Genomic DNA, 24,741 nt, shown 5'->3' with positions numbered 1-24,741 from the left:
TATAATAGCCTAGTATCATATCATTAAACCATTAAGGAAGGTTAAATGCTTCATTAATCATAGCATCGCAAGACTAAGTGCTAATATACGTTAAGAACTTGCTAAAGGTAAAGCCTATAAAGTTGCTTAATCCCAAGACGGCATCAACCTAGAAAGCAACACGGCCAGCCACGTTTTTGCCAAAGTCCAGCGTAACATAAGAGCCATTTCCTGCAAATAAGGTTGACTGATTACCCTGATGCGCGTTAGCAGTGGTAGTAAGGAGGGCAGGAGCATTCTCGACCGCCGGTCTGGTAAATAGATACCGGGCTGATGACACGTGAGGTAGGCGCCAGAATGTATTAGTGGAAAGGAACTTGGGCCGCAGCGGCCGCAAGCAGAAACAACTGCATATGAAACCAAATCCATCGACATTTCATTATGGCAGTAGTTTCTTAGGATCGCGATGGGAGAGATGTTGAGGAACACAGTCGCTATTATTTACATCGTAGAAAGGTTATTCTTAAATACAACTTGCAATTGTACACGCTTCCATTTTAGAGCGTCATTTACGATATATATTACAATAGGTTGTCTAATATAAATCGATATGTCACCTGGGCTTCAACACCGACGATTTGCAAATCTCTAGCGGGGCCGAAAACAGGGGGTTAAAATTACGATAACAACGAAAAATGAAACATATCAGGCGGCTATAGTCTCCACGAGAAAGTCAATAGACTCGGGTAAGAACACAGTAGCTAGTCCTTTGGTATTTTGACAAGGAGAATTCATTGAAGGGGGCGGAACAGTCCACATGTTACGGTCTAAAGGCTCGATTTAGCTACAGTAGCTTCTTGATAATTATCGGTTGAGGTTCGCTGACGGAACAGATAAACGGAGATAGATAGAGGCACCGGGGAAAGGGGTTGGCGGGTGGGAGATGGAGAGCCAAAGAATGAAAAAAAGAGAAAGTCCATTCTCTGGCCTTATTAATTTACCGCTATACCGAGCCTTGAATGGCCAAGAATGTAATGGAGCTAATTCTCAAGCATCTGCTGTGTCATTTGGGTTGAGCCGTTCTAATTTACGCTCGCCAGGGATTTCATATGTTACTCCCACTGTCGATTACTACCAAACGAAAATTTTCTGCTCCATGTTCTCATTCCTAATGTACATGATATAAGCCACCGCAAAATGTTACATACTTAGATGATCCCCATCAATGACGACCCTATTAGAAGGCTACAGGGAAAATGGATGCACCCACGCCCCTGAGCGTTGTTCTTGCCCTTATATGGTGACTTGCTGGATTCAACGCTATTCCTTGAAGAGTCTATCGCTCGAATCGGGAGCCTCTGCCTTGGAATTAAATCAGCCCAAGAACCAGCAAAGCTGTTGCCATGACCAACAGTATCGTGACTGGATGTCTGCCCGACTCACTGACTGTGACAAGGCCGGTAGTTGGCGAAGGGTCGGCGACGTCTGATTCGTTTGACGCTCCGCCGTTGTTGTATTGGTCGACAACGAACCGAGCAATATCGCTGCTGTGTCTCCGCAGGTAGGTCACATGCGTCAAGGCATTCGCGTCCGGGCCAACGGAGCAAAATTGGTCTCCGGAGTCGCAGTACGAGCGAATACGGCTGCCCATCGCCTCACATGCGCTGATATCGTGACGCCAGAATATGCCGCTGCCTGTGCTGTTTCCATAGTTGTATGTAGCGTCGCCGCGATGGCTGGGGTCGCCGAAGAGTACAACCGATACCACTGTGTTCGGTTAATTGTTAGCCAATTGTGACTGCTGAAAGTGGTGTTGCGGAGAGCTTGCCATTCTTGCTGATGTTCACCGGCATAGGCTGCGCGAATGCCATAATGTCGGCGATGGTGGTCTTTCCGACTGCATATGCTGCCCAAATGGGCGGCGTTCCGCAAAAAGTATTGGTAGTAATTTGAGCACCCTGCAAGACACGGTCAGCATGTGCGTTCACTGCAGGATCGTTGCAAGCTCGCACCTGAGAGTACCCAAAAACTGCCATCTTGGATCCGGGGCATGCTATAGCATAGTTGGTGATAGCCTGCTTTACTAGAATCGTGCCGTTTGCCGCCGAGAAAAAGTACACTGGGTCGTCCTCAGTTGCTGGATACTCAATGGCCTCGATATCGGACCCGTTGATCTGTTCTGCAATGACGTCGACCAGGGCTCCGGTCGCACCGAGGCCCATGGGCTCGCCAGTGCCGCGAGAGACGAACATCTTAAGTCCTTTGGCGCATTCAACAGTTGTGTTTTGGCCCAAGACACCAGTGACAGCCAAGAAGGCGGCAGTTATCAAGACTGTGGCCGAATACATGATGGCAAGTCGGGATACAAGTTCGGTAATTAGAAGAATTAATTGCAGAGAGGTAGAGAAAGATGAAGATAAGACGAGCTTGATCGAATGCACAAACTTAATATCTCCTTCTCTTTGGACCCGTGGGACCTTTAATACTGCTCAAGATTGAAGCTGTCGAGCAGCTAAGAGCGCACAATTTTTCCGTTTCCAGACAAGTGCAACCTTTGTCAGGCTGAGAGGCGTATTCCATAGGCTCTGCTCTAGCTGACTCAACTTATGACAGGCCAGTCATTTCGAAATCAGGTGCCAACCGGTCTGCCTTCCTTACCACCACGTATTTTGCAGAAGGGCCAAGCTAGATCCACGACTCCCGAAGTTCCGACACAATGGGTCTGTGAGCTGTCCCCAACGGTTAGTAAAGATGCTTCCAGCAGTATTCTTCAGCTACTGCTCCGTAAGATTTTAGCGGGAACCCTTGCCTTTCTTCCCGAGCAAGAATGCTTACGCCAAGACTTCTGAGGCGCAAGACAGCAATCCAAGTGAATCCAAATAGCTGCTTGGCAAATAATGGACCTGATTGTGGAGTCCCACTGTCTTCTTTAGGAAAAATTGTGCGCTCTGTGGCTTATCCACAGGTGCTCAGACCACCACGGAGAAACCCGAGGACTTCTCATATCGCTGGCATCAAGATTCATTGGAGTAAATATCACACAGCCAAATGATGAATTCTATAAGAAACATTCATTTCACACGTTCTCACTAAATTCAGCAAAAGTCGAAGTAGGGATGAGAAATCAGGCAGACACAGAATCTTCACTAACCTCGAACGAGTTGTATGGAGCCAAAGGTCGAGTCTTGTCAACTCATCTAGAATCACTCGGGTTCAGTTTCATTGGAGTCTGGTTGAAAGGGAATCATTTCAATTGGATATATAACATGACTCTTTTGGTTCTATTTTGACTGGTAACTTCTGGTGCAAGTAGGTCTGTAATGTGCTCAAACAACATATTTTCTTGAACTTCTAGTTATGTTGAGATGACGAGACAGACAATGCGTCGCCATTCAGACAAGCAACGAAATTCATGCTGTCCACAAAGTCCTTCTTCTCTAAGAGCACATGATCCCAGCGCTGACCCTCATTCAAATCGTATACTGTGACCTTTTACTGATGAAACTTCGCTTCCAACGTTTCTGCGGCAAGTTTTGGACAATGAGCTGACTTTAGCGCGTAGAAAGCAGTGTAGACTGGGGCGAGTGACGTACGACGGAACATCAGATATTTGACTGCTTGGAAATCTTACGCGGCCCAAGAGCATCATGCTCAAGATCCAAGACACTAGGATGCGCAGATCCTTTCTGCTGACGTTGGCGTGCCGGTGGCCCAGACACGAGCTGAAAGACCTGGCAGTGTAACACAGTAAGATGACTCTATCATCACGCTGCAAGTTTCGGGTAGTTCTGCCTTGGCTTCTCCTTCTTGAATCCTCACTGGCTAATTACCGATGAAGTAAAGCCGAATTGATAGTGCCCAATGTCAAGATGGAAAGGACCAAGAAATTTTGTAATGCTCAGGGAGGACAATCTCAGCCACTGAATAAACGTTTTCTTGGCATGGGCGAGCTGAATAATCATATAAGTAGACTGTCTGCTACATAATGTGCTTTCTGCCCAGATCTTCGGAGTAGTCCAGTTTTGCTGTGGCAAAAACAATTCGTTTATACTCAAAAGTCGGACGATAGAGTTCTCGGCCGAATGACGGAGCATAGTTCTTCTAGTAAAGGAAAATTGTTTGTCAACATCACTCCATTATTTCTATTTTACATATGCATCTATTCTTCGTCATTTCCGGCAAACAAATAGTAATCGATGTTGTACATTTACAGAGAATTGATCAACCTCAAAGTTTTTGTTCTAGCTAATGCGCACCGGTTGTCTCTGCTGTAAGGCATTGCGTTGCTATTTAATTGAAGATTCCTCGAAACTGCGACTTATGGCACGAACTCCATCCAGTCTAGGCTGTGAAGCTTGCCGGAGGCAAAAGAAGCGGGTAAGAGATCAAAAGATTGGGGACATCAGACCGTGCTGCCCACTCAACTTTGAAAAACTAACTACGAGTTTACAGTGCGATCAGGAGAGGCCAAAATGTGGAAGATGTAAACGTCTAAGCATCACATGCATCGGAGTCGGTCGGCAGCGCTTGATCTTCAAGCCATATCGGGACGATACACACATTCCTCATCCAGAAGTTATCCCAAGCAACGAGACCAGCAAGTTAACATCCTCTCTTGTACACATTCTCGGGATAGAGGACATCAGATACGACATTCGTGTCTTCGGTGGCAAAGGAATCACGGAACTTCCCGGCCAAATAGGCGTCAACGCAGCTCTAGATGCTACCGTGTCGGCTATGGTGGCCTTGTACAGAGTCCGCCAATACAATGATTCCAAAGTCGTTGCATTAAATCACTACGGCGTGGCTTTGAGAGAATTAATGGAAATGGTACAAGACCCGGATATCCAATATGGTATCAAGTTGAAAACAATATTAGTCATGAGTGTCTGTCAGGTAAGAATGAAAAGTGCCCTCACACCTTTGCGAAACCCTCCCGGCGTAACTAACTCGATGTCTCGTCATGCACAGGGGTGGATTGACAACAGTCAGTCAATCCGACACCGTGAAATGGCCTCAAGGTTATTTCGCGATGCTGCTATTCGGGACAGGCTGGGAGAAATTGATCCATCTTACATCTACGGTCTTCTACAGATAGCGGTCAGGCTTTTCCTATCTTAGGCTGTCCCAATTTCACGTGAAGTGTCCTTCAATTTCAGCTAATTTTATCATTTGCAGCTCCATGCAAGTTGGTTCAACGGCAATTTTCAGATAGGGCCATGGTTTTGGAGCGTCAATGCGACCGTCACCAGTCCTCGGCCTCTGAGGTACCACGCGGGATCCCTCCCCGGCCTCGAGGTTGGGACCTTGGCAGAGGCGACCGAATATCTCCATGGATCCAAGCAAGATATTCATCGGGTGCGATCGGTATACAACATTATTCGGGCAGATATTCCCAAGGCCACTCACCTACTCAAACTATCGACAATAGCCGCGACGGAGGCAAACTCTGGTCCCCTTGGGAGGAGGCTATGTTCCAACTATAGCTTTGGCTGTGCCGTGTTGCTTGGAATGGCGTCGTGCTTGAACTATTTACTTCGCAACTGGGACAGCGAGCCCACATTTCTAGCGGGTGCCCGAGTATTTGTGGACGAGATCATCTTGTTAGCGGACCGATGTGCTTCCTACCGGCCTTATGGGGTCTCATTCCTTCCCGATTATTTGAAGATGGTACTAGCATCAACCCCGGACTCATACCGCGCTAGTGAGATAGAGGCCATTCTAGTGGATTATGAGAAGGACTTCGAAGGGGCTGTCTTTGTGGACGAGGCGTTTCATATTCGTAGGTGGTTACAAAGGCAGGCTGGAGCAAGAACAGGTTAAGATTCGATAGTAAATGTGTTAGAATAAAAGCACAGTGTATTCAGGAACCGTGTTTTAATGGAAGGGCAAGAGTAACGGAGCCGCATTCGGCACGAAGTTGTCATTGGCTATCTGCTCCAGCGGTTCGATGTTAATCTATTCCCTTTACAAGTGTTTCGTAACAGCCTCGTAGCCCTCGTTAGCTGTCGGGGTTAGCAGAACGTTTTGTCTCATTCTGGTGGAAGATCAATGATTGGACCAGGATAGAAAAGGAGAATCTAAATTAAAGCTTAGAAGGTGAGCAAATCATTTATACACGGAGGCTACACGGAGGCTAAACTGTAATGCTGTAGGATCCTGATCGAGGAGAGTAAGAGTTCGCTCAGAGTGAAATCGCAATCCCGGAACTAAAAAACAAAAACAAATCAAACGTGTGGAATCATTTCTAGCCAGAATGGCGTCCAGTAAACCCCAATAGGACCGAGTCTAAGACCGATAAATTACTCGACTACGATGTAGAGCCTCGCAACAACACAAAGAATTGTCAAAAAAGCCAATGAAAACATAAACAAAAAAACACCAGGACCTGCAAACGGAGGATCCCAAGAGCTTGTAAACAGACGATCCCAATAACTCATTTTCCTTGTCCCATTTTGACTGGCATTGCGCTCTCGAACGCGCACAATGTATAAGGCGGTATTCCGCACGACAAAATTTAAGGCGATGCCGTTCGCCCAAACAGTTAATATGGCCGGGATCGTTCCCGCTATGATCAGGCTCGAGACCTTCCAAAGCAACTGCTCAGCTGTAGTGGGGAAGGTCCAGCTCCAGGCGGCCAGGTGGAAGCCGGCGTAGGCGGCGGGTAGCATGAGCGTGAGCGCCAAAATTGTTGGGCCACCGTCGCGCAAGGACTCCACGGCGGCTTCTAAGCCACTTCCATTAGCTAATTTAGGAAAATTGTCTAAGGGAACCACTCCCTCGCTGTTGAGGATCAGTCCGCCCCGGTAGCTGTAGAGGAATGAATTCCGGCTAGGCTGGGTTCGGTTTTTCGCAAGTGCGTCCTGCTTCTCTTGCACAAACACCTCGGCCACACGTGCTAATCTGGCGTCGCTGGAGGAATCGACAGAAATCGCGTCACCCTCTCGGATGCTAGAAGAGAAGATTCTCGATGCTTCGAGAAGGACGGCTAGCGTGTTAAACCATCGTTCTTCGAACTGCACTGAGGGCTCGGTGACATCTAGTGGTTTCTACATGTGATCTGGTTAGTGTTCTTTCTGTCTGATCTGCGAGACTTCAATATGCAAAGAACACACTATAACCTACATTGAACCAAAAGATATACATCATGAGTGCGCAAAAAACATGGACCATCGTATGCAGCTCGAGCAATGTTAGAGGAAGGCCGTAGATCTTTCGCACAATGCACTGCAAGAACATCCAGGATACTTGCAGCATAACCAGTGCCTTCTGGATCGTGTTTGCCTTGCTTTTGTTCTTGATGGACCCCCCAGAGACATAAAACCACATCCCCACCTTCGCAAGCGAATGCGCGCCCATCGTTGTGAGCACCATAGTCGACCCGGGAGACGTGAGCTTCTTGTGAACCTCTTCTCGAATCGTCTTTCCGCGGATATCTTTTGTGGAAATGAGGGGCGCCAGGTCCGAGACAGGAACGCGGAGCCCGCCCATGACTGCGAAGAAGGCGTATGTTAAGGAGATGTCGAACTGTTTATTCATCCCATTAACATTTGCACTTGGGTTTTGAACCCCCAAAATACACCCAAGACGAGACGCATCTCCGACGGTCGAGACTCACTGTCTTGACGTGGCCGTCCGTCGATTCCGCCTGCATCTTCCTCATAGCATTCCGAAATTGCAATGCTTGTTGAAGTTGACCGGCTGCACAATCCAGCACGAGCTCTGGCGCAAGTAACGCAATAATTACCCACTTGACTTTGTGGAGCAGCTGACCCCATGTGCTCCTTGAACTTTCCAAGACATTCATATGAAGCGCCGTATAAACACAAGCTACGATGGTCAAAATACAGCTTTGCAATATGGCCATGGTTCCGCGAAACTCAGCGGCTGAGACCCAATGTGGGGCCTCGATCCTTTTCAATGCCGTCAGGTTATTCCGATTGTCAACGAGGGTATTCCAGACATCATTCCTGTATAATGGGGCGGACATAGTGAACATATCAGATACTTGACGTATAGATTGAGCGGAGAAGATGTAATGCAATGCAGATCTAATGTTTGCGTGGGGGAGGGAATTTTTGTTTTGTCTTTGCTTCGCGCAGGCAGCAACGCCTTCATGCCGCTCCGCGCCGCTTGTTTCGGGGTGCTATGAGCTGACCACCTCCGTTCAGCTTTACTTCTAAGCCACGGTGGCGATCTTCGCTTTTGCACACTTTTAATGATCGTGCGACGCCCTGATCACTCCGGATTTTGCCCGTTTTCGTCCAGGTCTTTCGGCCCCCATTTCTTGTGCACACATCTGACATTCTCGGGTGCTGTAAATAGACATTGTTGATACTGTATATCTACGAGGAGTGAGCCACTCTGAATAGGGCCGCGGACTAGCTTCCCCGTTGATGAATTCTATTCACGCGGAGCTATTGCTATATACACATTCTTATATGATTTAGTTCTTAACCAACGTAAGTTTAACATGCATCTTAGGTTTTGCCCAAAAGACAACAGAAGTAAAGTTTGGCCTTGTGTCCCAATCATGATCTTCAGGCTTAAGCTCGAGATGAAAATGCCATATGAGCTTTGCTAAAATCATGCGCATCATTCCATAGGCAAACCTGTTTCAATCGTCAGCATTTTAAAGCCAGTAAACCAGTAATTTTCTCACTCACCCTTTCCCCAAACAATTTCTAGGACCCTTTGAGAAGGGTTGGCAGGCTCCTTTCTGATCTGCAGCAAATCGAGGGTCGTCCGCTGAAGACTTTAACCACCGTTCAGGCAAGTAGGAGGTGTGGTCTGAGAAGTTGGAGTCCATGTGATGTGCTGCCCATTGTGGCACACCAACGGTAGTCTAGTTACGTTAATTAGCTCACTGGCCCAGCTTGCATGGTAATAGGCACTCACCCCTTCGGGAACAAAACAGCCATCGACCATCCCGCCACCAGGAGGGCCAACACGCGGAATCACGGCGGCGACTACTGGGCGCATGCGCATGCCTTCATCAATGCAAGCCGTGAGATACTCCATGGACGCCAATCTAGCGAACGTGATTTCTTCATCGCGTTCAATCGACCGAATCTCGTCGGCCAACCGTTTGTACGCGTGAGGGTTAGTCAGAAGGTGAAAGATCACGACGGACAAGGTCGTAGCCGAGGTCTCGCTCCCAGCAAAAAACAGAAGCTGCGCAAAGTTGATGATCTTGTCCCTCGTCCATGACTCTCTGTCGTTGTTCTCCGCCCAGATCAGCGTCATGAAGTCAGGCCGGTCGTTGCCCATCTTCTCCCGCTTCTCGGCCTTTTGTGCAACGATGTCGACCGTTTCAAGCCACGTCTTCAGCCCTTTCTGACTCGAAACTAGCTTGTACAGAAACTTGGTCACGGGCAGTCTGTTGAAGAGCTGCAGAAGGCCGATGAAGGGAGAGACGTTCAAGATCATATCGACAAAGGGATCCATCTCGCCCTTGTCCATGCAGTACAGTGATTCGCCAGTAGACAGGTCAGCCATCACGTCAGCAGTAGCAAACGTGACCCAGTCGACTATGTCGACGTCTCGGCCGACCCTTTCGCGAAGCTCCGAGACGAGCATGTCGGCGTATCTCTGGATGATGGGCTCCTGGGACTTGAGTGCCTTTTCCGAGAAGGCGGGTGCGACTTGGCGACGCAGGGCACGATGTGTGGGCTGGTCGGCTGAGATCATGGAGTCGTTCAGCGGTGTGCCCCGTACGTCGTAGAACACTGCATCTTTGGGGAACTCGGGTTTTCCCTTGGTCTTGAGGCCGTATATGTCTTCCAGGGCTTGGGCCGACGAGAATGACAGTTCGTTCGGCCCGACTCTCACGACCGGGCCGTACCTTTCATGGAGGGTTTTGGCGTGCCTCCAGTAGTCAGCTCTGTAGACTTGTCGATAGAACTTTGGAAGCCATGAGACGGCATAATGCCGTGGCCCGGGAAAGTTTCTCAGAGGATGAATGAAAAGGTTGTATAGAATGATGGACAGTCGGTAGACGACGAACTACTTCTAGTTAGAGAAGAAATGTCATCGGGAAGTGTAACTCACGGCGCAGATGGCCAGCAGCCACATTGAACTCATTGTCGGATGAGTCTCTCAGACCTTAGATTCTATGTGACCGCTCCGCATCCAGTGTCTTCTTGCCAGTACGTGCATTGGTGACTGCAGTCCTGCGAGATCATTGATTATGAAGTGCGGACTCCATCATCCGGGTCATTTGTTTGGCCATGCAAATACAGCACCTAGCACATCTCCAATCCCCTCATGAGTCGTGGCACGACCGTTACTCGTGCTCAATGCTGCTTTAACAAAAGTCTTCAAGATCAGCAACTAATTATGGAGAAATATTGACGATCAGGCGCAGCTAGTCAAGGGTGACGAATCAAGAACAATGCATTCTTCACAGAACACAACTTTGGCGAATGGCACGTGGTAAAAAGTCAGCAAGCGAGGCCCCTTTTGTGGGCAGCGCGAGCCTCTGAGATACCGCACGTGGTGATCTGCCGGCAAGCGATGCACTGTATTTGTATATAGTTCAGCGTTAAACGCGGTAAATAAGTGGGTTTAAATATTCACCGTGTGGTTCGCTTCTCGCGTTTATGGGGCCAATTGGTACTTGGCCCTCCATAGTCCCACAAAGAAGTTGATTGAAACTTGTACTGAGCAAGAACTTAATCGCGGACCTTGTAAAGCGTAGCATTCTCTAAGGAATTCGACTATAAATGAAACCGTAACCACGGTACGATTCAGACTGCCCAATGATCATTAGCGAGAAGGGCAAGTCATGAGGCTGTGCATAGTTATTTCTGTCAACCCTCAGTTGTGGTCGCGATGATTCACAACAGGGTTGGTGTGGAAGTTGAGCTCGGTAAGAGGACTGAACCAGGGCAGACTTTCTACGCGAGATATTTTTGCTAGAGGTCAGCGTGTAGCGTACGAGTCATATTTAATCCCGTAGATGAGTATTTCGATCTCCTATCATAGATATACCGACCGTGATGCTTGAGTCATCTCGACTATCACAATGCGTCGGCAGATTCGTGATATCTGACAGAATCCAGAATGGAAACACCCAGATGGGAAGGAGCCCCATAATACGGTTTCAAGGGTCACTACTCATGTATACAATACTTATGTGTGATGCTATCCTAATGAATTATTGGGATACAAAGACAGTGCATTCAAACACGAAATTCACTCTCAGAGCTCATTGCCATATCCAAGTTTACATCAGTCTCTCGTCGAAAAAGTTTAAAAATGGCAGAGGAAATGTGGAAATATTCCACAGCCATCGACCCGGAGATTGTGAAACAGACTGGTTGTTTCACAACTCTGCCAGTCAGGATTAACAATAGAGACGACATCGCGAATGCATCATCCTCGCGCGTGCTCAAGGATTGGGCAGATCATACGGGCAATCGAGACATAGACCCCAATCGCGTATCGTTCTCTCCCGTTGGAAGCTTTTGCTCCTTGATCTACTGCGAGACCATACCCGAGCGCTTGGATTCCATATCCTACCTCACCGATCTTTTCTTCTTAATCGACGGTTTGTTTCATCCCAAATCTATCTTTGATAAGTCTCGTTAACATATGACTCGGATGGTAGATGCAACTGAGGAGGTGGAAAATGATAAAGTTGCTCAAGAAGAGTGGACTGGCTTCTCCGGGGCGATGACAGATTCACTCGGGGAAACACCCCAGCGTGACCATGATCTGGAGTCCATGAAGAAGAAGAAGCTGGTCGCCCGGGTAATGCTAGACTTCATGAGGTTAGACCCAGCACTCGGGTTGGACCTCGTGAAGAGCTGCAAGGCTGGTTGGACACCTTTGGCGGCTGGCGTTGAGTGGGAAACAATGGAGGATTATCTTCATTTCAGACGACTCAGTGCGGGTCTTGAGTAAGTGTCACTGATAAATGTTTTGGCTCGACTAACATCAGCAGCATCTACTGGACAAAGACCGTATTCGGCCTTGGAGAGAAGCTTTCAGATGACGAGGAGAAGCTCATCCGTCCTCTCGTCTGGGCTGCTGAGAAGGCCGCCATGCTTAACAACGACTACTGGAGCTGGGACATTGAATACTTCCAGGCAGATCAGAAGATCGACAACTTGACCAACGCTGTCGCAGTTCTGATGAGGAAGGAGGGAATCTCGGCCCTGGAGGGCAAGGATCGCATCAGAGACTTGATTTTGGGGTATGAGGCCGAGTACCTTCGGTTGCGGGCTCAATTCTACGACAGTCATTCCACAGCACGTCTGTACCTGCGTAAGAGGGTTGAGCTTGCAGGGTCAATGGCGGCTGGTGTGAGCTTCTGGAGTGCCAACTCTCCTCGATATCACCTGCCCACGAACCCGCGGACGAAGCAGGCCAAGCCAACCGATGTTAATGTTGAGGCCTTAATTGCCAAGATCGACGACAACACACGGACAAGCTCCGTCAGAAGTACCGTCAGCACCGACTGCGATGAATTCATGGATGCGACTTCGGGCAACCAGACCGATATCACAAGCCAAAGCTCACATTCAGAAGAGCCCGGAAAGCGCTCTTACTTTGACGTCCCGAAGTTGTGTCAGAGGGCAATCAACGAGCCTATCAACTACGTCAGCGGCATGCCGTCGAAGGGTGTGCGCTCTTCTCTGATCGATGCGATGAACCAATGGTTCCAGATCCCATCCGCTCAGCTTGCGGTAGTCAAGCGCGTCATCGACCTCCTCCACAACTCGTCGTTGATTCTCGACGACATCCAAGATAACTCCCCTATGCGGCGCGGCAAGACAGCAACACATTTGATCTACGGCGAGGCTCAGTCCATCAACAGTGCCACCTTCTTGTACGTACGCGTGGTGCAAGAAGTGCAAGCTACCGGCAACGCGGCGTTGATGACGGTGCTTCTCGAGGAGTTGGAGGATCTGCACGTCGGCCAAAGCTGGGATCTTTACTGGAAATACAACCTGAAGTGGCCGACGAAGGCTGAGTATTTCAGCATGATCGACCTGAAGACCGGCGGACTTTTCAGGATGTTGGTGAGGATGATGCAGGCCCTCAGCCCTCGACCCAGTACGGCTTTCGTCTGCGATGCTCTAGTATCCATGGTCAGCCGCTTCTTCCAAGTCAGAGATGACTACCTGAACCTCAACTCTCGCGAATACAGCAACAAGAAGGGTTGGTGCGAGGACTTGGACGAGGGAAAGTTCTCCTATCTCATTATCCACTGCCTTGAGAACAGCCCCGAATATGTCGACCGGATCATGGGTCTCTTCCGGCAGAGGACCGGATGCTCAGGTCCGATGCCCAGTGCTGCAAAAGTTCAGATTATCGAATACTTGCAAGAGGCGGGATGTTTCGAGGCTTGCTGGGAGTTGTTGAACAAGTTGGAGAACGAGATCGAGGATGAGATTAGGAGACTGGAACGTGTCACAGGGGAGGAGAATCCTCAGATGAACCTTTTATTAAAGCTTCTGAGCGTTGCGAACGAGAAGCCCAACAAAGCTGCTGTGGCCGTACCTGTAGGAGTATAGTCATTTTTTTCACGCTCTAATTCATTGTATTATTCCCTGCTGACCTGGAACTGGGAGTCAGTAAAAGGTACCGCTGTCTTTAGAGTCGTTGAAGATGCCGAGTTTCAGGGTGGAACAAGGCTTGGCTGTACCTAATACCAAGCTACGATGGAAGCGGCCATGACTCACATGCTATTGCAGTTGGCTTAGGCTGTGACTGGTTGCAAGAGTTGTCAGAGAGTATACAATGTAGTTGCGCTACTAGAGATGAAGGTACCCGTAACCGGTCTCATTAACAGGCCCGAACTACCTTTGGCCGTGGTCTCATGCTCAATGATTTTGGTATAGTGAAATGGAATAACTTGCGATAGCGAGGGTTCGGGATAGTGAAATGGGCAAAGAAACATTTATTAGTACTTTTTGAAGACCTGCCTAGCGCCTATTGAAGTGGATTTTAGCCCGCTCAGAATTGTGCTCATAACCGCGTTCCATTCCAGTTTTTCTTTGCTTTTTTCACTCGATATTAGCATTCGAGGCCTTGTTCTCTTCACAAATCACGTCCCCCCCACCCCGCGCAAACCCACACACCCGGACCTTTGACGTTCCCGCGGGCTAGCACGCCATGGCAGCACGGCAGTCGATAATCAAGAAATATGCCACTCAACTAGATGGCTGGATCCAAAGTTGCAACGAGAATCACGGTGATGAATGCCAGGTAGAGCCTATCACGGGAAGACAGCCGCACCATATCCCAGACTGGGTTATAGACACCGAGGACGGCTGCATCGTCCGCGGATGTAGCGTCCAGAGATATGCAGCCCTCAGCTACGTTTGGAATTCTGCTGCGACGAACAACGATGGAGGGAGACCAAAAGCTGAAGAGCGGCTGCTTCTACGGAAGGACAATTTCAAAGACTTCTGCCGCCAGGGTTTCCTGCGCAGCCATGTCTTAGAGAATGTGCCGTTGGTCATCCGAGATGCCATCAATTTCGTACAGCTCTCGGGACTTAGGTATCTCTGGGTAGACAGTCTTTGCATCGTCCAGCACGAAGACACCACTAGGGATTGCGTTGCTCTCATGAACGAGATCTATTCCGGCGCCTATTTCACCGTAATAGCGGCTGCCTCCAAGGAAGGTCTCTATGGCAACAACGACGACGGACACTTACCTCACGGAAATATCTCAGTGCAACACTTACATAGCAAGCTCCTATGTTCGGACTGGGCCTCGCGGGCGTGGACCTTTCAGGAGCAGCTGCTGTCAAAACGTTCTATCATATTTCTCGATGGTGTCTGTTTTTGGGACTGTCAGCGTGACGTGCGGTGGCCCCAATCCTCGATGAATGAAACTCCAGACTGGTCTGTGCAGATGGATCCGCGTGTCGGAGTACGCCAGCCTACATCTACCAGCCGTCATCCCTTAGAAAAGGCAGACCTCGAAAGAGTCAACAGGAAGCTTTCCGGCAGAGGAAAATCGCAGGACCTGACCTCTCTCTCTTGTATCCCGGATTTCAAACTCTACATTGAGCTGGTATGTCGATACAGCAATCGGGAACTCACATACAATCAAGATATGCTACCAGCTTTTTCCGGCGTGCTAGAAGCTTTCTCGCGGTCCAGTTTCCGTGGTGGATTCATTTGCGGGCTTCCAGCGATCTTTCTCGACTCGGCCCTTCTTTGGCAGCCACTTCTTAAAGCAAAGCGACGGTACCCAAAAGTTACAGCGACCAAGATTGCTCCGATGGCACCGCTACCATCGTGGTCCTGGGCAGGGTGGCAATGCCTGGTAGACCCGGGCAGTCTGGAAGGTGGCTTGGATTACAGGACCTGGGAACTTCCGGTCCACAGAGAAACTTTCAGAAGTGGTAGAACTTCTTGGAGAACTTGGAATCTAGTAGATTGGGCTACCCTTTCCGATGATCGCTCAATCAACCCATATGCAGTCGACGGGCCCGCTCTGCTGCAGACCTACAAGACTGGTTGGGAGGAACCCAACCATAAATCTCTTTCTACAGAATGGTCTCGCGATGTTACTGGTGCTTTCGTCCACGCAAGCAATCCCAAGGTCCGTTATCATTACCCACTGCCGACCCAGAACAATTATTCCGCCACTATGACCCAGAGAAATACTTCCTTGCTATCCTGCACGACAAAAACAGCCTTGTTCCGCGTTCGGCGGGTCCTTGTTTCGTATGACACGACGGAAATGGAGACGGGCAGACGCGGATGGTTCATGGATACTTCAGTCTTCAAGACTGACTTATACAATTTCAAACCCCAGCTGGGAAGATTCTGCCCAGTCATCACTCTTGAAGATAATAAAGGGAGATGGGCTGGTGCTATGACTATCATGGAGGACAAAGCCTCCGTCCAACCTGGGTCTAAATTGACAATGATAGCCATCTCAACTGGCAGCGCATTTCAGGGAGATGTAGCTAGATCTTATCCAGAAATGGTAGACAGCCAAGGATACTGGTATTATAGGTCTGTGTGGGAACACTACCACTTTAGGCTGCAGGATTGGCGTGACGGCCTCGACAACGGGGGCAGCAGCAGTGGCAGCGGCAGACGACACGCGCCAAAGTCTAGACGCCGGCACAAACGATGGACCATTTGCCGACTGCTATCACCCAGGCATAAGCAACACAAGTCCTGCTGTAAAACCCACAGCACCGGCAGGGTCCAACGAGCTTAAGCGATATCACTTTTACAATATCCTATGGGTTGAAACCATTGAAGGCGTGATGTATAGAAAGGCGGTCGGACGTGTACCAAAAGAGATATGGGAGCTGAATTGCGGGGAGCCCACGAAAATTGTGTTAGGGTGAAGGATGTTTATGAGCCTTTATTCTCAATTGACTGGATGCCAGAATATTTATGTCTGTCACTTTCGGCCCGAAGCAAAGTGTGTGGGGTGCTGGGCGCCACAGCCACTGCTTCACTGAGTGAGTGTTACTACAATTAGAGAAACCCGCCGCGCCAGGCGAGATTGTCTTGGTTGACGAGATTGAGAAGCGACTCCCAGGTGACGCCACCAAGTATGTCTGGTCGGTCCTGATATCATGGAGCCCATTCGGCTGTGGTTGAAGATCGCCCGAGTAGAACCCGGATGGATGGCCCGCCTGTGCATCCGGGTCTACCCGTCTCCTCTTCGCAGTTCTTGTTTGGTCGGGTGCTTGTTCCCCAACCGCTTGTGAGGCATGTCGGCTGATGGCCTGAACGCTACTTTTGGGCCCAGAGGTCAGCAGCCCATGGGAGGGGCTGTGAAGGAGCGTGTCCCTATTCAGCCGGACAGTTTGCTGGAGGTCAGACAGGACAATGTGGAAGTTCTTCGCCAAAGGCCAGCGATTTGACATGCTGGACAGCACCTCTAGGCAGAGAGCGATTTCCCTACCGTTCTGTCAGCGCGTGCTGTACCTTGGTCGGTGAGATCTTCTACTTGCCCATGGCCCTTGTCCGGAGGGTAGAGCTGCTGGTGACACGCAAACGCAAGTATGATGCCGGCCATCCAAGCCGCCGACAGATGACCGGGCTAGAAGAGCGCATATCCCGCGCCGCGCTGCTTCCTCATATTAAGGATGATCTCGCGCGACGAGCCGATGCATATCTGCAGCGCGGACTGGAACTCGGCAGTAGACGGCTCCAGAGACAGCCACGGGCGGTGGATCAGGAGGCGTAGCTGGTTGTGCAGGAGATTGAAAAAGGCCGGCGCGCTGAAGACCTGGCTCGGGTTCTCTGAAGGCTTGTCCGCCTCCGTGGCGAAGCCGAAGTCGTGCAGTTCGGACGGCAGCGAGTTCGACCACGCGTTCATATCGGTCCGGAGGGAGAGCACCGTGCTAGGATCTATGGAGCGGACGTGGATGGACTTGGGGAAGAGCTCCGAAGCCCTGCCTAGCAGGTGAGAGTACTCGACCTGGCAGAAGAGAATCAGATGGCGGTCACGCTGTTGGCTCGAGCCGCTCGGGGTCGGCCCTCCAGTCTCCTGATCGCCTCCTGGGGCTGAGGAAGCATCTTGGCTGGGCTGGGTGTTGGCCGCCGCTCCATCTGGGTGGTGCGGCAGGCCATTGGTCAGAAATTTTCGATGATGAAGCTCAGGGCCGGCAAGGGAGCACACGTCAACATCAGAGTCCTAGATACCCAAGGGGTGCCCGAGGGCCTGCGAGAGGAACCGATCGAGGACGTAGATGCCCCAGAACAGCCTCTTCCGGTTGTCGCAGTCGTCGGCCGAGAGCTCGCGGTACCGGACAGGACAACGGTGGAGGCCCGCCAGGAAGATGGCGCGGGAGAGCAGGCCGGCGACGACCACGGCGGTGCGGAGGGACATGCGCGCCACGAGGAGGAGCTGGGCTGCGAAGAGCGCCTGGGTCGAGATGATGTCACCCTTGGCCGCGAGGCCCAGCAGACAAGAAAGGACTCGGGAGGGCTTGCCGATCCGTGATGCAGCCGGTAGCTCGACGTCACCATGGAGGCTGGCCAGATTGAACAAGCACTGCAGGATGATGACGCGGGCAAGGGGCAACGCCAGCCCGTCTGGAGCACCCTGTGTGGCGGCCGAGTACGACGGCTCCTCGTCCGACGACGAGTACAGCGACTCGATGTCCTTGGCCAAGGTGGGCCCATGGAGGAAGGGAAAGAATCGGTGCCAGGTCTGGAAGTAGGTCATGAACAGCTTCCTCGCGACGTCGCGCGGCGGAGGCCGGCCCAGGTCCACCGGAATAGAGACGCCCGGTCGGGGACTTGGCGCCCGTGATGCTGCCGTGCTGTCCTCGCCCGGCCGCCTTGTTGTGGAGCGACTATCGTCTTCATCCGCGACGATGCAATCCTCCGGCGACGGGTTGTCTTTGTCCTGGAAGACGGACGACAGGCGCACGTCGGCGTCGGCAAAGGTGCGTCGTACCGTGTTCACGAAGTAGACGCCGCTGGAGCTGCCGATGAACTGGCTCCGGCCGTCGCCAGAGGTCCGCAGTGAGCCGCGCTCCTGCACCTGCGGCGACAACGACTCGTCACTGGCAGAGTACACCGACTTCCCCGTCATTGGTCTCCTGGAGCCAGGCGCCTTTCATCCATGGAAGCGCTTCGTTAGAAGCTTCGTGTACGCCAATCAAGGTTCCAGCTGGTGAGGTTGCATCGTCGTCTGCTTGACGTTTCCCCGCCTTATCCCGAGGGTACAAGAATGAGTGACTCAATTTGCAACCCGTGCAGACTTGTGACCCTAACCCTGGCTTCCCCCTAAGAAAAGGTCGGGAAGTTGAAATTCTATAGCATAAGAAGTAACGAGGCGTCATGAGGTAGTATACAACGAAAGAAAAGTTTCTGTCTCCACACTGATCTCATGTAGTATATGTGTAGCCTGGGCAGTCAGAGGGCAAGCTGACCAAGGACATAATGTGGCAAACTACTTCGGGTCCACTACATTTACCAAAGTCTATCTTCTGCATAAAGTCAAACTGAAATACCGCTTCAATCACATAGAAACTACTACACAAGGTCTTGCGATTTGTTCATATTGTATCTCACATAGATCCATCGGGTTGGCTCTGTTGTGCCGACCAGCTGAACAAAATGCACTGACATCTCAGTGTCCCTAAGTTCATATGGATCTGAACTCGCTCAAAGTAAAGAAATCCTGCTTGTTTCAGCTTCTGTTAATCTGCTTACCCATATGACGAACATCCATCAGATAATTACGCACGACCGACTTCCCAGGGATGGTTTTAACAGTGCGTTGCATTGAGTGAGTTCGGAAGAGCGGACAATGTCTCTCATGCATAGGACACGGCATAAAAAATGGCGCAGGCTTCTCCAACGAAACAAGGGAGCGTTACTCATCGCGGTACCATGACAAGTTGTACTTATGAGTAATTTAATGCAAAAGGCGAGAAGTGTCTATCATATGACGAGCACGTCAGCGCCACGGTGTAATACATAACTAATATGCATCTACGGGTACCCAATGCCTGCCAACCGAGATGCTGTACTGGTCCCTTATCTTGAGCTGTGACAAGCCTTGGTATGTGTTTGATGCGATTCATCTCTACATAGTGTTACTGCGGCTCAAACAGCGGTCACGGGAAGTTCCCAAGGTTAGGTCCATACCGCGAGAATATCACACCAGATATGGCTATTTTGTAGTCAGAATGGGGCGAGCTCAGGTGGTGGTGAATGGCAACGAATAAGCACTACCTGCAAGTACGAATAGGGATTGAGGACATGAGACTTCGACCATTAAGTCATCGTCGATTCGAGACATCTGCATAGCTTCCGGGCCATCCCTTTAGTGTAACGGTTTCTTATTCGTCACTTTGAAGAAGACATTGGGTAGGATATCAGCATTTTGGACATCTTGCCCTGCACATATCCAATTTGGACGGCACACAGGCCAAGATGTAATGGCCACTTGTCCTTCGCATCCATCAACTACGATTTGCCTCGAACATTAGATAAAAAGAGCCGTCGCATGGAGCTCATCCATTTTGATTCTGCGAGCTCATCACTCTCCACTTTCCAAATCTTTTCTTTTCATCTAGTAGATCCACCTTAAAATATCAAAACGCAATGGCGTTGGCCTTTCGCCTCTGTCTCGCCTTACTGGGACTAATGTCCTTCTTGCTGTCTCCAGTCAGCCCTTTAGCCGTTGATGTCCAGTCCGACTTCCCCAACGAGCCCGAATCTAACTCCATTTTCATTTCGGGAACAGACGAGAACCATTGGCCTGCGGTTCAGCCGATCGACCCTCCTGATCCTGCCGTGCCAACCAAGGTTCCAGTTCCTACTGGTACACCGTTTATAATAGATACCAGGCTTGTTGTAAAAGTCAACACGGGGCAGCCGTTCATCATCAAACTCGATAAATTTCTACAGATTTTCCGAGATGGTGTCAAACTGAGTACCGATCCTAAAGTGAGCTGGGTCTCGCTGGATTCTACGCATCGGGCAGTCATTGGGCGAGTCCCCAAAGACTACCCGACGAGCCGGATCCTTATTTACATCGCGGGGCCGTATTCATTCAACGGAAGAGTCATTAACCTCGGATATGTTGTGGCCCTCGATGTTATTCGGCCCTTCAGCACCAGTACTTCAAGGTCCACCCCTCCTCCCACAGTACGGTCCCTAAGTCCTAGCACGTCTCGCTCGCTGTCGATACACTGGCACACGAGCCCTCGCACCACGACTCCACGAACAACTCTTCACAAGTCTACTCGCGCAACGACTACTCGCACATCAACTTCTCGCACAACAACTCCTCGCACAACGACTGCTCGCACAACTCCTGGCACACCGACGACGCCGCTGACCACCGCGAGGACGAGTCCGAGTGGTTTACCAAATCCGACCTTGTTCCCGAGAGAGAAGTTCACTATCCCCTTAGACCCGTACAAATTGTCACCCGGGGACATCGTTACTTCGTTTTCGACGGAGCCGCAGTCAGAATGGCTTCGCCCTAACGCGCCTTTTAATTCGAGGCCAACTTTTCTCGTGGGGACTGTCCCTGCTAAGCAGCCTCCAGGCAGGATCGAAGTGAGGCTTTCCTTGAAGAACCCAGCCACTGGATTTGAGTATAAAGTCCCGTTTTATATTATTGTCCGCCCTGCACCGGATGTCCATACCCTATAAGGGTGCCACACGTGCCGTTAGATTTCCATCATATCGATGGATCGGAATCAACCGCGGAGGTGGACTGTATTGTGATGGGAACAGCCATTCGATAGAGGAGAAGTATCGGTTACACTGTCAGACGGTGTTGCTTTTGAGGGCTGGCATTGGCTTCGCCTGTTATGCTCGACCACTGAAGAATGAAAACTGGGCCCTTACCTAGTCCAGCCTCGACACGGGACCTCGAAGGACAAGAACACATTACGGCCCCCAGATTTTATTCAGATTTGGTTTCACCCTGGTTGGAATTTGGAAATGCGTTGGGGAGTCGCGAAGAAGTGGGAAGCTTTTGGGCGAGAGTCAACGGTAGTCCGGGGAAGTCATTCTAGCAATTACTCCAGCTCGCGGTGCGGGACGATGCTTGTTTGACGTCCATTTAAGGGATGATAGAAAATTCTATCGTCTTCTGCCCTCAGCCAGTTCTTTCCGGTGAAATCACAGCCGGGAGTAGGTGTTCCTTGTGAGATTATCTCGCAAACAATTTCATTCATTTCTTGTCTTTCCGTCCAATTATTCCAAGTCCGCCGTGCCGATAAGCCTACCGGCTGGAAGCCGTACCTTCACCTAGAAAACTTTGCACCATTTGGTCGCAACCGCTCGAGTAAACTTCAGCCTCTGATCCGAGCACCGCGGCAAGATCTGCTGCAGGACTGGCCCCCACCACTCCTCCTGTCTTCTCTGAAACGCCGGAAAGAGCTCCATAGCAAAGGCGTACTCGGCATACTCGGGCCAGAAGCCACTCCTCTCCCAGTCCACTATCCCCGTGACAGCACCGCCATCCACAATGATATTGCGCGGCGACAGGTCCCCGTGGGTGAGCACAAACTTGCGAAACGGTCTCCGCCTCTCCTTCTCCAGCCACCGTGTCCACTTCCTGCGCGTCAGCCCGAACAGGCCGTCGGGCACACGCGCCAGACACCACCGGTCAAAGTGCTCCTCGTCGATGAACGGCCCGCAGACCTTCCCAGGCATGCGCTCGTAGACGTCGCACGTAGACCTGTTGTTCACGCGGCCGATGCAAGACTGCGTGCAGGAGCGCATGTTGCCGACCTGCTCGCGGAGCTGGGCCACGATGCCCGACCTCGCTCCGTCGCTCAGGTCGGCCCACACCTCGGACAGGCGGTCGCCTGGCGGCCTGTCGCTGACCATCGCGGACGCGGAGGGCCTGGTGGGTGATACGGTGTGGATATCGTAGACGGCGCGGACTTTGGGTGCCAGGACGCCGTGTGTGGCGGCGTAGTGCATCATGTCTGCTTCTGTTTGGATGCCATCGTCCTCATAATCAGCGAGATACCGCTTGAATTTGATTGCTATCTTGTCACCGGATGGAGTGTCGTGCTTGAGGACTCGGTCACCGTAGAATTGGTGCTTCTCGTCGTGGGACGCTGGATCCGCGTTGCGGATAAGATGTTTCAGCTGTTTTAGTTCTTCGTGTTCGGTGTCTTGGTCTATCCTGGAATCGTCCATCTCGATTTTGCCTGGTCGAGAATGCAGAGCTGGGTTGAAAGGGTGAACGACTGAGATGTGTCAGAGGATGAGAGTCGGTGACAAGATCTGATTTCAACGCAGGCAACAGTGCATGGGTGTGTGTTGGTTGGCGAAGCATCTGGGCGGTGCCGGACCGCTTCCGCATAGAATTGCGGGGCCATGCTGCCCTGGCGGACATACAATCCTTCTGATGATTCTATATGATACCAACATTTTACCATCTGAAGCAAGGCTGCATCAGAAACTTGAGGCTTTGCCTATCTTTTCCGTAGTACAGATCCCACAGAAACAAGGAGACCAGCTACAATATTTTCTATATCGAGCTTTTCCCTTTGCGTCCTGATATCTGGTTTGCGCGTGTGTCCACAGATTACGGCAGTTGAGCAGCCTCAGAATCGATTGGTAGACCGGGCGTCCTTAGACCCATCACAGAGAAAAGGCCGTGTTTCTTTGTAGGAGCCACTGAATTTGCCTTTAGGTGGGTACGAAATGCGCGGCGCGACTACAAACATGCTGTCTCAATTCTTTTCTTTTTTCTCATTCTCTTTTTCTGCTCGAGATAATCGCCATTCCATGCCCCAGAGCCAATTAGCGATGAACAATGGTGTAGCACCTATAACCAGGAAAGCTAAGCCCAGATATGTTGCTCCTGCACCCAGTGTTTTGATCATTTCATCAACGAACGCCACCATGATAGCAGCCAGGGTGCATCGCACAAGGTTGTTTATTCCGGTGCTGCTCGCGCCTTTCCCGGGACAGAGGTCGGCGACCAAGGTCTGGTTGATGGAGAACATCGCATTGGCCGACGCTGCAATAAGGAATTGCAGCGTCAGCGGTAGGGCGATCCACCCCGGTCGACCATACACACTTGGAAAAGATAAAGAGAAGCCGTATCCAGCGATGGTGAAGACGAACAGGGCCAAGGCCCAAGGTAATCGGCGCAGTCGCAGTCGCTCGATCGCAAAGTCGGGCGGGACGTTTTTAGGTGAGAGCTTGTAAGAGTCCGGCAAGTCGTGAGCCATCTTGTAAGCCTTTGTAGCGGCCGCAAAGTCACGGTTCAATACTTTCCCAATCATTGCCGATCCTACAATGGTACCAAAACCTAGAAGTGTTGTTAGCAGTGGCCTGTCTACAATAACACATGGGGATGTTCACCATTGGGCAGGTATATGACTCCTAATAGCAACTCGTTAAGACCAAAGTCAGTAGCGAACAGATTTGTCGTGCTCGAAGTAACCATGGACCAAACAGCGTATATGAGGCCGAAAAAATAGACATTGAGAGCAACCTCCTTGCGAACGAGTAACCGGAACGGTCCAACGAAAGTACCCAGCGTGACCTTCTTCCTACTCGGCTTCTCGCCTGGATCTCGTACGTACTTGGGCGGCTGAATCATTCGCCACAACGATTGATAGATCGGGCCCTTTAATCGCCATGACCCATTCCCAGCCAGGCTGCGCATTGTCTCGGGCAAGAAGAAAGCGAGCAGGACACCGACTGCCGCGGAAAGCCCGAGCAGGAACACGAAGATGGCACGGAACCCCAAGGACTGGGCAAGTATGCCGCCGAGGACGGGGCCGAACGCGACCGCGAAGTTCCGAACGGCCTGGTAAAAGCTGATGTAGCCTCCTCGCTCCGAGATGGGGCAGATGTCCTGCAGGACACCGTTCCCGATGCTGGCTGTCGACGCGGCGCCCGCGGCTTGCATTGCCCTGAAGGCCACAAGGACTGCGTAATTCGGCGTGAAGCTAAGTGCTATATTCGCTATTATGTAGATGCTGAATGAGGCGAGGTATACCGGTCGTCGCCCGATGGTGTCAGACAGCGGGCCCCAAATCAGTGGCGCAATACCTTGGATGACCAGGTAAGATGTGATTGTGAGGTTGACTTGTTGGATGGAAACGCCGAGGTCCTGCATTAATTAGCAAGGAATGTGCGTTGCGGTTGTGTGGGAGGTACAGTCAGACCCTGGAAATGGCGTTTTGGGAAGGGAAATATATGTTGGACGAGAGTCCGGATATTGACCCTGCGACCGCGATCAAAGTTATGAGTAGTCGCTTCTGCAGTTTTGGAAACACACTGTATTCCTCCTCATCATCTTCACCACTGTTGACGCTGG

General features: G+C 50.8%; 7 protein-coding genes across 7 annotated transcripts; 3 read left to right on the top strand and 4 right to left on the bottom strand.

The window, feature by feature from the left end:
• Nucleotides 1–1,299: 1,299 nt before the first annotated feature.
• On the bottom strand, nt 1,300–2,327 carry INS49_009081 (uncharacterized protein; the record flags this gene model as incomplete). Its single annotated transcript, XM_043169818.1, has 3 exons — nt 1,300–1,337; nt 1,423–1,746; nt 1,937–2,327. The coding sequence occupies 3 exons, from the start codon at nt 2,325–2,327 to the stop codon at nt 1,300–1,302; spliced, it is 753 nt and encodes a 250-aa protein (XP_043027498.1).
• A 3,619-nt stretch (nt 2,328–5,946) lies between these two features.
• Nucleotides 5,947–10,062, bottom strand: INS49_009080 (uncharacterized protein; the record flags this gene model as incomplete). Its single annotated transcript, XM_043169817.1, has 6 exons — nt 5,947–5,984; nt 6,440–7,028; nt 7,105–7,506; nt 7,598–7,627; nt 8,878–9,984; nt 10,030–10,062. 6 exons carry the CDS (start codon nt 10,060–10,062, stop codon nt 5,947–5,949), a joined length of 2,199 nt encoding a protein of 732 aa, XP_043027497.1.
• Nucleotides 10,063–11,238: 1,176 nt separating this feature from the next.
• On the top strand, nt 11,239–13,502 carry INS49_009079 (uncharacterized protein; the record flags this gene model as incomplete). The annotated part of the gene is made up of 3 exons (XM_043169816.1): nt 11,239–11,530; nt 11,591–11,828; nt 11,927–13,502. The coding sequence occupies 3 exons, from the start codon at nt 11,239–11,241 to the stop codon at nt 13,500–13,502; spliced, it is 2,106 nt and encodes a 701-aa protein (XP_043027496.1).
• A 601-nt stretch (nt 13,503–14,103) lies between these two features.
• INS49_009078 (uncharacterized protein) lies at nt 14,104–14,905 on the top strand (the record flags this gene model as incomplete). The annotated part of the gene is made up of 2 exons (XM_043169815.1): nt 14,104–14,772; nt 14,837–14,905. The coding sequence occupies 2 exons, from the start codon at nt 14,104–14,106 to the stop codon at nt 14,903–14,905; spliced, it is 738 nt and encodes a 245-aa protein (XP_043027495.1).
• Nucleotides 14,906–17,013: 2,108 nt separating this feature from the next.
• Nucleotides 17,014–18,516, bottom strand: INS49_009077 (uncharacterized protein; the record flags this gene model as incomplete). The annotated part of the gene is made up of 2 exons (XM_043169814.1): nt 17,014–17,474; nt 17,619–18,516. The coding sequence occupies 2 exons, from the start codon at nt 18,514–18,516 to the stop codon at nt 17,014–17,016; spliced, it is 1,359 nt and encodes a 452-aa protein (XP_043027494.1).
• Nucleotides 18,517–20,036: 1,520 nt separating this feature from the next.
• INS49_009076 (uncharacterized protein) lies at nt 20,037–20,926 on the top strand (the record flags this gene model as incomplete). Its single annotated transcript, XM_043169813.1, has 2 exons — nt 20,037–20,531; nt 20,603–20,926. The coding sequence occupies 2 exons, from the start codon at nt 20,037–20,039 to the stop codon at nt 20,924–20,926; spliced, it is 819 nt and encodes a 272-aa protein (XP_043027493.1).
• A 772-nt stretch (nt 20,927–21,698) lies between these two features.
• Nucleotides 21,699–24,540, bottom strand: INS49_009075 (uncharacterized protein; the record flags this gene model as incomplete). The annotated part of the gene is made up of 4 exons (XM_043169812.1): nt 21,699–22,651; nt 23,236–23,724; nt 24,002–24,009; nt 24,062–24,540. The coding sequence occupies 4 exons, from the start codon at nt 24,538–24,540 to the stop codon at nt 21,699–21,701; spliced, it is 1,929 nt and encodes a 642-aa protein (XP_043027492.1).
• Nucleotides 24,541–24,741: the final 201 nt, after the last annotated feature.

The sequence above is a fragment of the Diaporthe citri genome (assembly GCF_014595645.1).
Source record: "Diaporthe citri strain NFHF-8-4 chromosome Unknown scaffold_3, whole genome shotgun sequence".
NCBI classification, from domain to species: Eukaryota; Fungi; Ascomycota; class Sordariomycetes; order Diaporthales; family Diaporthaceae; genus Diaporthe; species Diaporthe citri.
This window is presented reverse-complemented; position numbering and strand designations above follow the sequence as displayed.